Raw genomic sequence first — 15,491 nt, 5'->3', positions numbered from 1 at the left:
AAAACCAAAGGGAGAAAAATCATTTCCATCTTTTCTCCTCAGCTCTTACCTCCTTACTTCACACTTCTCTATCATACATGATCATTCTAGGGTCACAGGAATATTTGGTACATTTATGATGGGGTGTTGTGACCTCTGACCCCTGATCTCTTCACTATCGGTTGCTTGTAATGTTGGCAATCTAGGAATTTAAGCTTACACTCATTGCAAGTCGCTTTGGATTAGCACGTAAAATAATACAAGAACTGTAAAAGACAGACCAGAAAATCAAACGGTGTAAAAACACACTCAGTGATAATCGTGGATCAAGTAGGAGTGCAATGTATATGTAACTGACAAGATATCTGACAAAAGTGGATTGGTCACTCTCCTTTCAAATAAAAATAATGACCACATAGCTTACCAACAGAAATACTGTAAAATCATTTGGTTTTGGCTTGAGAATTTATGGCCGTTAAAAGTCATGCAGATCAGCATGTTGCCGGACTAGTTTAGAATACTTTCTATGGTGTTTCTTCAAAGTAGGCTGAAGGGACAATGCAGCAAAATACATGGAGTGACTTCGATGGCTGCAACTATGACTGCATAATGCTCTGTAAAGTCTGGTTTAAGTTCTGATACCGTAAAACTTCAATTAAACGCAGAGTCCCAATTAAACACCGAGTCCCTTTTACTGGCCGGGTGCGGCTACACGTTTTGACAAATAAAGGCCGGTCTCAATTAGAAGCCGGTTGCCATTGACACTGCGAAGCGGTTTATTTATTTTTTACTTGCATTCAAACGTCAGTCACATTTGCTGATCGCCATGGCGGCACAAATGAAAAGTACAACCTCTTGCTGCCATGAACTTTTTTCGGCTTTCATCCTTTCGTATTTTGATACGTCTCTCTCTCTCTCTATCTCTCTCTCTCTCTCTGTATGAGGTTGGCGCAAGATCAAATGAATGATTCGTAATTGATATGTTATTCGATAGCTTAATTTTTATACAAGTAATATTCATACTGGTTTAAATAAACAATTTGATAGTATTTCCCATCTTTGCTGAGCAAGAGTTTTGTGCGAAAGGAATTAAAGGCCTGTCCCATATAGACGCCTGTCCCAAATATAGGCCGGTTGAGTTCAGTGATTGAAGCAAATAAAAGCCCGGGCTATTAACTGAAGTTTTACGGTATGTTTGTTTCTTAAGAAGTTACAGCTTTTAAAATTTCATATTAGCATCATGGAAAGCATTTAGACACACTCTGCGGGTTGACAGTTAAAGGGATAACTTGTCTTCACCAAGTACTCTGCTAATGTGGTAAAAAGGCTCATTTTGGCACAACAATTTGTCAGAGAACTTATTAGATCGCAAATATCATTAGCCATTATTGATTTCAATGACAAATGCTAAAAATGCTAATAAGACATTTTTAGGGCAAGTTGAGGGTCAAATGTAGAATGTAAGCAGGTACATGGTGAAGGAAAAAATGTATGCTACTGATCACTTTAGACGCCTTTTTCAATTTTCTACCTCACTTTACTCTTTTTATCATCACTATTTTTTATATCATATTTTATCACTTATTTTCATCACTTCACTGCTATGTATTATCACTATGCAAAAGTAAACAAAAAGTAAAAAAGCAGTGATTCAAACTGTCAAGATATCCCTTTAAGTGATTAAACCGTTTGTAGATTAGCTCCTGTTACATCGTCATATTAGATGTTCACATTACTTGTCGCTGTCAGCCAACAAACAAAAGCTTGCTTGTAATTTACCAAATACAACTTTTTTTGTTTATCTAATTGGATTATCGTTCTATTGTTTGTACTGATTATTGTTCAATTGTCTGTGAAACACTGCTAACACTTTTGAAAAATGCTACATAAATAAAGATTACCATTCCTGTATTGAGGTGTGATTCCTTTTACAGAAACAGGTGTCAAGCGGCATCAATACAGAGTGGACACTGAAGTGTGCAAACTATAAAAAATCTTATAAAAGCCATTTTCTTCTGTATACAGTACAAAGTAGAGCAATGCTATTTCACAAATGGAAAAATAAAATAAATAACATGCATGAGAGCGACATTTTTCACACGACTCCTAAAATTACAATCCTTACATATCTTACTTGTGTCAAACTGTTTTTGAAATTATTTTTCAAACACTTGATCTGCACCCGAGTATCCCTCGTACAAGTTGGCAACCATTTGGGATCACAGCGTCCCGTACAGAGAGATCCCAGACCGCCTGGGATTATTCCGCAGGCAACTGTACGAACGACCACTCAAAGTAGATTTATATAAAAGAAGCAGAAGATTTCAAACGCAGCCCGAACCGGCTCCTTGTAGCGCTAAGCTTGACATGTTCCTGCCAAACGTTGTCCCGACATTCATTCTCTCACACTTCGCAAGGCTCCAAGACGTACTCCGGCGTTGTAGCGGTGTTCCTCAGGGCTCTATTCTAGGCCCAGTGAGAAGTTAATTCCGTGAACGATTCCGATGATGATGGGTTGCCAGGCGACCAGGTACCTGAGCCAGTCAAGCAGCTGCCCGTACAGAACATGTGTCTTCTCCCAACTGGCAGCAGGGGAAGCAGTTAAGGAGCGCGCCGACTCAGATGAGAGACGATCTACGACCGAACGACGAATACTGTGTCGGGCTTCTGGAACTTCATTTGCTAACCTACTATCTCTTTAATACAATCAATCTTTCATCCCTCTCTCTCCAGGGTTTCTACACAGGTTCAATTTCAAAAGTCCATACTTTTTACAGACAATTTCTTGATTTGAAGATTTCGTTTGATTTATGCGGATAGTATGATTTATGCGGATAATCATCTTGCCCATACTAACTATGCCATATCACTTTATAGATGAATGAATGAATGAATTATTCTTCATACCAACAAATATAAGAATATGCAAGATGACAGGGCTCAAAAACGACAAAGCAGTAGTCGTATGTATATCGGGACAGTAACAGTTGTCCATACTTTCCAAACATTTTTTGCAATTTCCAAACTTTAAGACCTGGAAATTACTAAATTATTTTTCTGTACCTTTCCAGACCTGTGAAGGAACCCTGCTCTCTTCATCTTCTTCATTTCCTCTCCTGTCCCACTTACCATACCGTACACTGTGGCTTGCAGCACTAAATTTACCAAATCGAACAGTATGCCGACCCTTGATTGCCTCAGACGATTTTTCCTAACAATTTAAAAACATCATGATCATAAAGAACAAATTATAGTTGTCCATCACTCAGCTGTTCAGTCATGCACCAATGAAAGGATACGGATTGTTCATCATCCTCTTTAAGTCGACCTTCTCGTTGCAGTATGGACATGTCTGCTTCTTACCCACGATGCACCAGCCGCGGATGCAGAACTCATGGAATCTGAGGGGCGGGGCAACGTTAAGGCACAACAACTACCATTGGACAATAGATAATCTTCTTGACAGAACCTGTTCTCAAACTAAAAGAATATACGGTCACAGTTTACAATGGCCTATTATTGTGTATATAAGTACACAAAAATATTGTGTTAGTGCAACCAGTTGCCAGCTGGCCAATAAATGACTGCAATGTCCATTATGTCCATGCACAGACTGTACTGTAGTATACTTACAATATTTTTAATAGGTCAAAACACAGGTTAATTAAGAAATAGGGCCATTGTGAAGTGTTACAGATTGTACAGTAAATGGTGGGAGTGACCCTCAACAAAATCTGAATAATGGTTAAAAACTAAATTAACAAAAGGTGAAGTAAAACTTGTCCTTAATTATTCCATATTTATTGCAGTGCTAGGAGACGCCAACCTCACCCAGTGTTGACATATAACATTTTCATCAGGGTCGTATTGCATTTTATTTATTTTAAAAAATGGGTAGTTTCAGCCAGGCGATCTGACTGGTCAAAGACTCATTCGTACCATGCTGAATTTTTGAAGAAACTTTTTCAGACAACACACGTGCCGGTAACTGTTTTATAAACGCTGTAACACCCTCGATGACAGTAAAGAACGACCCCAGGACAGTGCTGTATTAAAGCACGACTAACACCAAATTACACACTCTGTATTTAGAAATTTGTTTCATAGCGCTTCACCAGAGGGGCCGGAGTGCTGAGGCAACAAGCCTCTAGAGTTTAGAGATGATTATCCTGCTGACTAATGGCAGGCCATCCTCTATAAACTAAAATGCTCTAGGTAACTAGGGCTTGTTCCCACGACGATGCAGCGACCTGGATTCTCCTCCTGGGGGAGACAGAGGCATGGACAGAAATGGCAACCGAGGCAATTTGACTCCTCCTCCTCCTCTCCATTTTCAAAACGATGCATCTCTCCATTACTCTCTCACTTTCTCTTCATATCTGTACCAGCAATAATCTGTTCTTTCAGTTCTCTCACTTCAGTTCAGCAACAACTTTTCTGGGTCTTCTTTTCTTGCGGGAAATTTGGACCCCAAAAGTAAGTGAAAACATAGCTCAAACACACACACACACACACACACACACACACACGGTAAGGATACATGTGGTTACAGGAGAGCTGGTAGGTGTCTTCTATAAATCCTTCCTCATCGATGTCCACCAGGATCCTCTGACCGCACACGGCACAGATGTCATCAGTCAGACTCCTGCTGGGCATGCCTCCCTTGTTGTAGTACTGAAAACACATGGAAACATACACACACATACATAAGCACACATATGCAATAGATTTAGACTAATATATCGGGTTGATATTGGCCTTTTATGAAATGTCGCATATCGGCCAGTCAGTGTCGTCCGCCTCCGATATGATGGAGGTTCCTCCTGACCACAGCTACAGAAAACCTGACATGAAATTTTATTCTTTACTAATTTCATTTTTGTTTTAATCTAATTATTCAATAATATTTTTTGTAAATGAATTCTTCATTTAAAGGCCTAATGTATACCAGAGTTTCCTCTACTATTGAATAGGTGTGGTGGGTCACTCTGCCTTAAAGAGCTGCTGACACTAAAAGAATTTCATCAGTCTGGGAGTCAGTGGAGAGTTTTAGTGTCCCATGATGGTCTGATTGCTGCTTCAGAGGCTTTTCCACCCTGACAAGAGTAAAACTCTAGGGGAAACATTGAAAATGTGTAATTTTTTGGCATGAAAATTGTCAAATTTAAAGATACTGATACCGGCACAAAATATTGGCTATCCGCAACTTCAGTCTAAACATATCGGTATTGGCCTTCAAAATCCCATAAAGCTCAAACCCTAATATGCAACACGTATACACACCCCTTCACACACACACACACACACACACACACACACACACACACACACACAGTCAACACGCATACATGATTTCGCATACGTGATTTCAGCTGTTTTTTGAACTGTGCAGCCCCGCCTAGAAGAGAAGGAAATTCAAGTTGTTTTCATAGAAAGTAAACAAATGCCCCAAAAAAAACAATGTTTTACCCCGATGGTAGAAGCCATGTAGTCAGAGCAAATCTCAGCAAAGTCTCTCCCCATGACGCCGTAGTAAAGCCCGTAGAACAGCATTATCACCCCTACATCCATTGAGTCCTCTGCCTTGATCCTGATGGAAGGAAGAAAGAAAGAAAGAAAGAAAGAAAGAAAGAAAGAAAGAAAGAAACTTTGATTGATTCTGCTTTGGCAATAACGACTCATGTACAGCATTTCATCCCAGTAAAACCCTTCTGAATTGTTCTGAGTTGAAGTGAGAGAGACAGAAAGAGACAGATGAACAGATAGACAGACATGACTGACTGTGAGACATGTGAGAGGACACCAGGACATTTATTGTTAAGGGACATTAAGTCCAATTGTGTTTAGTAAAGCAGAGAGGATGCAGATTGTACTGCTAACCCTGTTCTAGATTAATCCAAGAGTGGACATTCATCAAAGAAACCTGTCAGTACATGGTGGAAAAATAATAACACTTGTATAACTGGATTTAAGACATTTTAATACTTGTTGAGGCCTTAAATTTGATTATTTATTTTAATTATTATTTATTTTATCAAATAAGGCTCAGCAGGTTTCATTCTACATTGTCTGTTTTTTAGTTAAAAAAAAAAAAAAAAAAAAAAGCCTGGTGTCCACTTTCAATGTGATGTCTGAGGGTTAAGTCACCTGAAGAAGACGTTGAAACCAAACATGGTGAACATGATGGCGAGGTAGCCCAGGACCCCGACCGCATAGCTCAGCTTGTAGATCAACAGGAACCATTTATACACCATCCTGAAACAAGAAGAAATACAGTTACGTTACTATCACCAAGGACCGTGCTACACTAGATTAAACACACACACACACACACACACACACACACAATTCTATTACTATCAGCAATTCTATCACTATAACCACTTACATGCTGTAACACACTACACACACAGACACAATTATTGCTATCAACAATGACTGCAATTCTGTGCTCACTCTCTCTCTCCATCTCTCTCTCTCTCTCTCTCTCTCTCTCTCACACACACACACACACACACACACAAACACACACACACACAATTGTATTACGATCAGCAAGAACCAGTTACATGCCATCCTGTAACAAACACACACACATACACACACAATTATCAGATTAAGCTTAAGTGATGCCTGTGGGGAAATTGGATAATTACTGTCAGCAAGGACCAATTACAGACAGTCCTCTAACAAACACACACACACGTGTCAAAGGTGTGGCATTAATAGGACCCACAGCATCGCTACATGTACATGATTGGCTACTGATGGGTAATGGCACTGAAAAGTTGAGTTGCATCCAACTTTGCCACACCAAAAAAAAAAAAACCCAAAAAAGAGGCGACTGTGGTTTACGTTGCGGAGGTTTTTCTGGTCGTACAGAAACGACCGGACCTCCGGCAGGCTGTTTCTGACATGGCTTACGGTGCGAGTGTGTGGTAAATGGAAACACGGCGCCGCCTCCTACCTCGGCGTCCTGCAGGACAGAGGTTTGCGAGTGGCTCTGAAGATGACGTAGCTGGTGATGACGGAGAACATGCCCCACATGGACAGGAACCTCCACCAGTACAGTTTGATGGTGAAGTACAGGGGAACCACCCACATCTGGACCAGGGTCACCAACTGGAGGGAGGGGTAGACAATAACTCTTACTACAAAGTCTTTATTTCAGTTTGTATTAACCCTGGTAGAAAATGCACTTAGAGGAGTTCAACAACACAATATAAGCACAGATATTTACATTACACACTCTATAATTAACCTGTATAGGGAGATTTTCATTAAGAACACACTTAAGTGCCTCCACTGTACTGACTGTCTGAGCTCTAACTTGTCTCTAATTTGTGTCTATTCCCATCGTGGCTCTACAGTTTCCCCTCAGCCTCCACTCACGTTGTACGACCTGTTGTGCCGCTGTTTCCACTGCACCAGGACTATCTGAGCCACGACCAGGGTGGCGATGAGGATGAGGACCATCTCGGCGTGCATGGCCTCGTGACCCCGGTGTTTCACATGGAGACGCTCATGCTGCACCCTGCAGAACACAACAGAAGGGCGGGGAGGAGAGATGGAGAAGAAAGGAGCAAGAAAGAGAGAAAGGGGGAGGGGTAAGATGAGAAAACGGAGGGAGGGAGGGAGGGGAGAAGACAGTGTAATTGAACACAAGCCTGAGTTTTACACAGTTGTCCTTGTAACGTGAGATGGGAATGAAATGAATCGACTTACTTCCAGTTTTCTCTGTGCGTCATTTTCAACAGATCGTCCTATAAAAAACGAGAGATACACAGACAGAGACAGAGACAGGAGTTTGGGTCTACTGGGCTTTACTAGACAGTTTTATGCAGTTTATTACTACGACGTACAGTTGCATGTAACGTTACGTGTCATTACGACAACGAAAAAATGTAAACAATGGGCGTATCGTCTCTTTTAACGCCTCTGTGCTGCCACGTCTAAACCCCGGCTAACGTCAGCTGAGTATTGACAATTCAATCATAGCTGACCTGAACCAGCTAGAATGCTACTAGCTAGGTGTAGCTGCTGCTTTCCGTTCATTTCCACATAAACCTACAGGTCGGTGGGTTGATTTTTATAACTAATGATTAACGGGTAATTGGGTAATTAACGCGGAATTTCCAAATCCGTGTCTTACCTGGGGCTGCACACCTGCCATGGCTTTTTTCCCCCTGAACGCTAGCCGGCTAACAACAGCTAGCACTTTGACAGCTTCCCATTTTAACAATTTGACAGCTGCGTAATGACGTAGCGTGTACGGAAAGCCCAAAGGACTAGAATTCCTACTGCCTGCACTGGTAGCGCGAAACAAAAACTTTAGCCACATCTAGTGTACGTAATTGAGGCAGTCGCACATAAATATACACATTTGTTGACTAGTTACTAACCACCCTCCCTAACTGTGTTAATGATAGCTTTCCCAACCACAAAATATACATGCAAAACGTATTTATTTCAGATAAGAAAAAAGTTTAACTTATACATTTCAGTGGTTACCCTGGTGATTAATCAGTTGGTATTTCAATAGTGCACACTGACAACTGTTCTGGTATAGAGGCATAATGCATATCCTCATTCAAGGAAAAAATTCACCTGACCCATTTATCCAACTCTTTTCATTTGTAGAACAGTTTATTCACCTTTTAAGGCTGACAAAACTTACTATAATGTACACCAAGAATGTAGTTATACATAAAGTAAACTGGTTTAAGCTATATGAGGTTGTTTGCCTCATGATCACCAACTGGATGTCAGTTTACTCAAATTATTTACCACCACATCACTGCTGAGCTACCACACAAGGCAGTTAATGGACCCAGTCATTACTCAGTATTACAACCCCATTTCACTCATAACAAAGATGACAAGACAGACAGAAAATTAATGCTCATGTTTTTATTTAATTTGCATTTAGAGAACAAGACTGGAGTTAACTCCATTTTTCCATGTCACTGAACCCATTAGCATCAAAAACAGACCCGCATTCAAACCCACTGGTCTTCCCAGGGAAACATTTCATGCGTCCCGTCACGCACCAAGGTTCCACATTTGAGACAAAATGACTGACATTAAATACAACTTTGAACTGCAATTCATTTGCCAATAATAGGAAGTTCATTCTCCGTTTCTTACTCTCAAATCAGGAGACCCGTGTTCGATTCCCGGCAGAGACGCTTCCACAACATTCGCGGGGCTGTTGACTCTTATTTACCCTTTATAGACATTGCAACCTTTGCAGACCAAAAGGTTTTATGAAATATTTGGGCAGGAATCAACCGTCCAGAATTGAAAGAAGTGAACCAATCCAATCCTGGTCCTGGTCCACGGCACGCTTTCCCAGGTCAACCTGTTCGAACAATACAGCATTAGCAAAAGTACAAAAAAAAACACATTTGTCCGTGGAGCTGCTGGCCACAACCAGAATTTAATTTCGCTCAGACATCCAAGGAAGGTTTGGGCCATCTTTGGTCTTTCGACCTCTGGTGGAAACTACGAATGGCAGGAAAAGACTTCATCACAGCGAAATGTGGCGAGCAGCTCTACAGACAAAGGCTGGTTGGATTTACAGATTCACAAAGGAAATATTTTAACAAAGCGAACATTGATTCAAGCCCCGGCCTTGTTCTAGTTCCTCAGACACATACCAGCTTCACAGGCCGGGACCGTCATCAGGGTCGACGCTTCTGCTGACTTTCCCATCAGGACGGACCTGGGGAAGCACCGAGACCAGAGACCAGAGACCAGGACTCTCCTGATCAGATCCATCCTGAAAGAGAGATTCAACTTTAAGTTACTTCTGAAAGCAACAGACAAAACATTTGAGCGATTATTTATAAAAATCGCTCAGACATCCAAGGAAGGTTTGGGCCATCTTTGGTCGTTAGACCTCTGGTGGAAACTACGAATGGCAGGAAAAGACTTCATCACAGCGAAACGTGGCGAGCAGGTCTGTAGGTTAAGGCTGGGTCGGGTTTACAGATTCTTAGAGCAGATGCTGAACAAATTCAATTGAAACAGTCAAACCCTCAGCCTTGTTCTAGTTCAGGGTATCTGCAGGCTCTGGAAAGTCAAATTCAAGACTCGTTTAATGCTACCTGACACTGAATTTAAGATCAATTTAACGAACATGAAGAAAAAGAACTGGAAAAACAAGTCTATTTCCAACTGAACACACCCAATTAAAGTTAGTAAAGCAGATAGGATGCATATTTTACTACTGACCAGTTCTGTATTAATCTAAGAGTGGACATGCAACACAAAGAAACCTGTAACTGCACGGTGAACAAAGTAAGACCTCCAATAACTTGAAGATATTTAAACATTTTTAGGGCCTTAACTTTAGATATTCTGACTTTCCAGGACCTGCAGACACTCTGTAGTTCCACTTAGTAGAAAAGAGATGCGTACCAACTTCACAAGCTGATGTCCTCATCATGGGTCGACGCTTCTGCTGACTTTCCATCAGGACGGACCTGGTCAAAAAACACCGCCACCGAGACCAGAGACCAGGACGCTCCTGTTCAGCTCCATCCTGAAAGAGAGTTTCAAGTTTCCTTTAGTTATGAAAGTTAAGAGAGAAAGACGACTAATATTCCCCTTCTGTCGCTCAGACATCCAAGGAAGGTTTGGGCCATCTTTGGTCTTTCGACCTCTGGTGGAAACTACGAATGGCAGGAAAAGACTTCATCACAGCGAAAATAAAGTGGCGATCAGGTCTATAGGTTAAGGCTGGGTTTGAGTCACGGGATTCAGAAAGCAGATATTTTTTACAAAGCGAATACTGAATCAACCCCCGGTCTTGTTCTAGTCCCTCAGACACATACCAGCTTCACAGGCCGGGACCGTCATCAGGGTCGACGCTTCTGCTGACTTTCCCCATCAGGACGGACCTGGTGAAGCACCGCCACCGAGACCAGAGACCAGGACTCTCCTGATCAGATCCATCCTGAAAGAGAGATTCAACTTTAAGTTACTTCTGAAGGCAACAGACAAAACACAACATGGATGATATTCCCTTTTTATAAAAATCGCTCAGACATCCAAGGAAGGTTTGGGCCATCTTTGGTCGTTAGACCTCTGGTGGAAACTACGAATGGCAGGAAAAGACTTCATCACAGCGAAAATAAAGTGGTGAGCTGATCTGTAGGTTAAGGTCGGGCTAAACTGACTTTCAAAGCAATCAATTCAGGAAGATTTCATTCAGAATACATTCATATCTAGCCTAGACTGAACACAGGCTGCACGATTAATTGTGTGTAATCATGTCGTGAGTTTAGTTTTCACAATTAACTGCAGAATTTTGGCCTTGAAAAACCTTGTATTGACTGAACCCTAAATCAAAAAAATCCAGCAAAATAAGGACTATCATTTTGGTCATAGCTGTGCTGCCCTAAAAATAAGAGTTTCATTAACAAATTGTGGTTTCATTTTGAATTGATTGAATTGTAAGCAGGATTAGCCCCGGCTCTGTTACAGAAACACTTCGTAAATCACAGAAACCGATCGGCTCACCGGTCACTGACGAGTTCAAACTTCTTCCCATCGAGGACGTCCTGCAGCAGCTTCTATTTCTTGGGGCTGCGAGGAGAGCGGAGCCTCCAGCCTCGGTGACGGCCTGCTGCTCCATGTAAACCTGTTGGACTGATACAACATCAGCAAACCAATAAACTTCTCTTTTGAACAACTGAATTTAGTACGCAACACAAGTCAGTGCGTCATTTGCAAAGTTATAAACCCAACATGGAGGCATCCGGTCATCACTGGAGACGTGTGGCATTCTTTTATGCCAACCGTCAAATTGTGAAAATCTTGTTTCCCTTGTTAGAAAAACAGAGTTAAATTGTATTTTCTGTTTAGGACGCATTGAGGAAATAACCAAAATGATAAATTTTTCATAACAAGTGATAGTTATAAAGCCACAGCTCGTCTCCACTTCTGACAACAACCTCCAGTTTTTAAATCTACATTTCGCCAAGTGACGCACATTTTGTTGCGTGAGCGCTCAGACATCCAAGGAAGGTTTGGGCCATCTTTGGTCTTTCGACCTCTGGTGGAAACTACGAATGGCAGGAAAAGACTTCATCACAGCGCAGGAAATGACTGCAGCACTTTAAGATTAGTAAAAGGTTTTCTAACCTGTAATACAGGCGACAGCAGCAAGAGTGTTGGCATCCTCCATTGCACAATTTACAATCTGCAAAGAGAAAAACAACTATTTATTAAGTTTATTTTTTAAAAAAAGGCAACCACTGCACTACTACTCTAGTAAACTACTATTCTAGTAAATCTATTATCAATGAAATCCTATCAGTTTGGCCTATTTTTTTCTTTTATTTAATTTGATAAATGCAAGAAGCCCAAACCAAGCTGAACTTTTTGCCTAAGCTGATAGGTTGAAGTGGGTGGGATTCACCTTTAAATACTTTATCAAGCCTTAAACTATACATTTAATACTTATGGTAGTAATTACTTTATTCTAGTTTTTTTATAGGCCTGAAAGTGTTGAAGTAGTTCAGAGTTTAACTGATCCTGCTCCATCTCCTCCGCCACGTGTTCACCCCCCTACTGAGAAAATGTACTACTAAGGAAACACTGTTGGTTTTATTGTCTCGTCTACAATCATTAGTTTTAGAAACAGCGTGTGCAAGTGTGAGATTTGCACCAAGAAATTAACGGTTAATCTGGTTTTGGTTTAGCAGTTTTAGTTGGACATCAAAGCGGATATCTTCCCTACTTGAAATTACTTGAGGCGACTATTTGTTATCTGTAAGAAAATATTAAAATATTGCTTGGCTGGGCTTAGTACCACATGGGGGTAACTTGGCATAAGTATAACGTTTCCTCAACAAAACACTAAGATTTACGGTTCTTTATTCTATATAATAAAACGCTAAATTTATCCCAAAAAGTTTTTAAAACGCCAATAAATACAGCTACTCGCCAACTACATCCAGTAGTAGAAAACGAGAAAACCCAGTTTCAATGTGATAAAACACCCATCTGCAACTGATACGGACTCACGCTGGTGCTGTTACAATCTGCCATCATCCTTAACAATACTTCATAATTGAGCATTGATATTGGCAAAAATACTTATACTCATTTTCGATTAATACGTGCAATTTGTTATTGAAGTGCTAAAGTGAGATTTAAAGCGATATTTACCATTTCTAAACAGCAGTAGGCTTCGACGACACAGACCAATCTTCTTCACAGCAGGAGTGAAGCAGAAATAGGAAGTATGTCCGGTTTTCAAAATAAAAGTATTCGCCTTGTTCTTCTTCTTGGGTTTTTACCGGCGGTTTACATCCTCGTTTGTTGTATTACCGCCACCTACTGGTGTCACAAATTGCTAATCATGTTTTATTACTTTTAATTATATCCGTTCATATAAAAAATAAAAGTCCGAATGACTTCCATCTATTACTGCAATGTTTAATCGGTGCTAAAAAGCTACACAGTACCAAAATTCTAATAAAATATTTAAGAAGAAACTTGTGATATAAGAAAATATAATTGCTGATGTGTCATTGTCATAGCTTTTAGCCATATAGGCCTATACAAATAGGGTAATATAGAGTATATTACAGTGCCATAAACAATCACACATACAATTTGGAAGGATGTCCAGTAGAGAAGAGAGAGAGAGAGAGAGAGAGAGAGAGAGAGAGAGAGAGAGAGAGAGAGAGAGAGAGTTGCTGAGAGATTAAACATGTGTTTCAGCAAGTTTAGCATTCATTAAATGTTCATTAAATGTTGTATCTCTGTTGTTTGCTTGAATCATAATTAAATTACTTATGCACCTTTTTCTTATTTGCCTTGTGTAATTGCTACAAGTGGGATTCTTATATCCATCCTTCAGAAAAATGAGAATACTTGAAGATAAAGAGGGGGGTAGAGAGATACTGAACGATAGAGAGAGAGAGAGAGAGAGAGAGAGAATAAGAGAGTTGATACAAAAGCAACACAAATGTTGTATTATAAAAAGGGGGAAGAGAGATAATTGTTTTGAGTTGATACAAGTGAGATTAGTAGGGAGAGAGACATTGTGATACAGAGAGAGAGAGAGAGAGCGAGAGAGAGAGAGAGAGAGAATCAAACACCCACACCAGCAGAAATCAGACAGACAGATCAGCCAATCGCATCTCTCCTTCTCCCCTCTCCCTTCCTCCTTATTGGTGGATGCTGCAGTGAGCCTGGTGGTTGCCCCGCCCACCCCCTCCTCCCCCTCCTCCCCCTCCATACCTCCCTCCCTCCCTCCCTCCCCACCCCACCCCTCCGCTCCTCAGTCTGGTGCTGCTGCTGCTGCAAGCTGCTGGTGTTGCCGTGACGATGATATCCTCCCCCTCCCACACACCCACACACACACACATACACACACACATACACAGAGGAGAGGGAGCAAACAAGACGCTATCATGACGCGATGGCTCTAGGCTGGGGAAATGGACACACACACACACACACACACACTCGTCGCCTGCGTCTTTGGAAAACATGGTGAGTATATTTTCTTTCTGGATGAGAGGAGAGAGGGATGGACGGATGGATGATGATGGACGGATGGAGGAGATGATGGCATCTGTGGCATGCTGTGTTTTTCTGAGAGAGGGATGAGGGAGGGAGGGATGGAAGGAAGACTGGAGAGACTAAGGACTGAGGAAGGATGAAGGGACTGAGGAAGGATGGAGGGATTGAGGAGGGATGGAGGGACTGAGGAGGGATGGAGGGACTGAGGAAGGATGAAGGAATTGAGGATGAACAGATATAGGAACTGTGGAAGGAAGGAGGGATGGAGAGGATGAACGAATGCAGATGCAGACTGATCCTCCCCGGCTTTAGAGCAAATGTAAGGCTCTCTGTATGTGTGTGTGTGTGTGTGTGTGTGTGTGTGTGTGTGCGTGTGTGTGTGCGGGTGCGTGCTAGCAGGCCCGCATGGACTGCAACTGCATGTTAGCATCCCGACTGCTAACAGTAACAGGAGCTACGTCACTTCTTCAAACCGAAACTGGGCTGATCCGCTCAGAATTGCACTGCTATAGAAATAAGCAGGGAGAAGCAGAATAAAAAAAAACAAGAAATAACACTAGCAGAGTACACACTCATGCAGTAGATTCCCATCCAAACCTGCTATTTTTAGGTCCTATGGTATTTTTGGCAGCTTGTCATGATATTACCCACATTCACTTCTACACATTTGTCTCTCTCTGCTCTCAACAGGCTGTAAAATGGTAAGAAATGCTGACTTTGTAATGCTAACACGCCTAAAGACAGACTGGTAGGCCTAGCATTGCCAGTAAGAAGCTAGTAGCCTGAAAATGCCTAGCAGAGGCCTGTTGGTTTCTATGAAGTAAACTGGGGATGGTTTGTGTTGATGTTGTAAAATGCTTCCCTCTGCTATTCTCAGCGTTTGTCTTGCATTGTGGGATGTTTCTTGTGAAAAATCAATCAACCAATCAGTTGAATCAAAGACAAGGCTCTGTTGGAAGTCATTCGAA

The 15,491-nt window shown here is 41.4% G+C and overlaps 1 protein-coding gene, 1 long non-coding RNA gene and 5 other non-coding genes across 8 annotated transcripts; all 7 read right to left on the bottom strand.

Moving 5' to 3' along the window:
* Positions 1-1,826: 1,826 nt before the first annotated feature.
* Positions 1,827-8,215, bottom strand: rnf175 (ring finger protein 175). The gene is made up of 9 exons (XM_071897814.2): positions 8,132-8,215; positions 7,705-7,742; positions 7,372-7,513; positions 6,947-7,101; positions 6,127-6,234; positions 5,449-5,569; positions 4,520-4,653; positions 3,279-3,380; positions 1,827-2,561 (listed from the first exon to the last, which is right to left on the bottom strand). Exons 1-9 carry the CDS (start codon positions 8,150-8,152, stop codon positions 2,441-2,443), a joined length of 942 nt encoding a protein of 313 aa, XP_071753915.1. The 5' UTR covers positions 8,153-8,215; the 3' UTR covers positions 1,827-2,440.
* A 659-nt stretch (positions 8,216-8,874) lies between these two features.
* LOC139910511 (uncharacterized) lies at positions 8,875-13,215 on the bottom strand. Of its 2 annotated transcripts, none has more exons than XR_011784572.2 (7): positions 13,159-13,215; positions 12,130-12,187; positions 11,506-11,626; positions 10,818-10,939; positions 10,402-10,525; positions 9,639-9,760; positions 8,875-9,340 (listed from the first exon to the last, which is right to left on the bottom strand). It is a non-coding gene; the product is annotated as an uncharacterized LOC139910511 (long non-coding RNA). The 2 variants fall into 2 exon arrangements; XR_013507956.1 differs by having other exon boundaries at positions 11,506-11,634; positions 13,159-13,212.
* On the bottom strand, positions 9,425-9,517 carry LOC139910524 (small nucleolar RNA SNORD14). Its single transcript, XR_011784574.1, has one exon. It is a non-coding gene; the product is annotated as a small nucleolar RNA SNORD14 (small nucleolar RNA).
* LOC139910539 (small nucleolar RNA SNORD14) lies at positions 9,834-9,926 on the bottom strand. The gene has a single exon (XR_011784577.1). It is a non-coding gene; the product is annotated as a small nucleolar RNA SNORD14 (small nucleolar RNA).
* Positions 10,597-10,689, bottom strand: LOC139910516 (small nucleolar RNA SNORD14). Its single transcript, XR_011784573.1, has one exon. It is a non-coding gene; the product is annotated as a small nucleolar RNA SNORD14 (small nucleolar RNA).
* LOC139910532 (small nucleolar RNA SNORD14) lies at positions 11,022-11,114 on the bottom strand. The gene has a single exon (XR_011784575.1). It is a non-coding gene; the product is annotated as a small nucleolar RNA SNORD14 (small nucleolar RNA).
* Positions 11,992-12,084, bottom strand: LOC139910545 (small nucleolar RNA SNORD14). Its single transcript, XR_011784578.1, has one exon. It is a non-coding gene; the product is annotated as a small nucleolar RNA SNORD14 (small nucleolar RNA).
* Positions 13,216-15,491: the final 2,276 nt, after the last annotated feature.

Source organism: Centroberyx gerrardi, chromosome 23, assembly GCF_048128805.1.
Source record: "Centroberyx gerrardi isolate f3 chromosome 23, fCenGer3.hap1.cur.20231027, whole genome shotgun sequence".
NCBI lineage: Eukaryota > Metazoa > Chordata > Actinopteri > Beryciformes > Berycidae > Centroberyx > Centroberyx gerrardi.
Note: the sequence above shows the minus strand (reverse complement) of the source record. Positions and strands in the feature narration are given on the sequence as shown.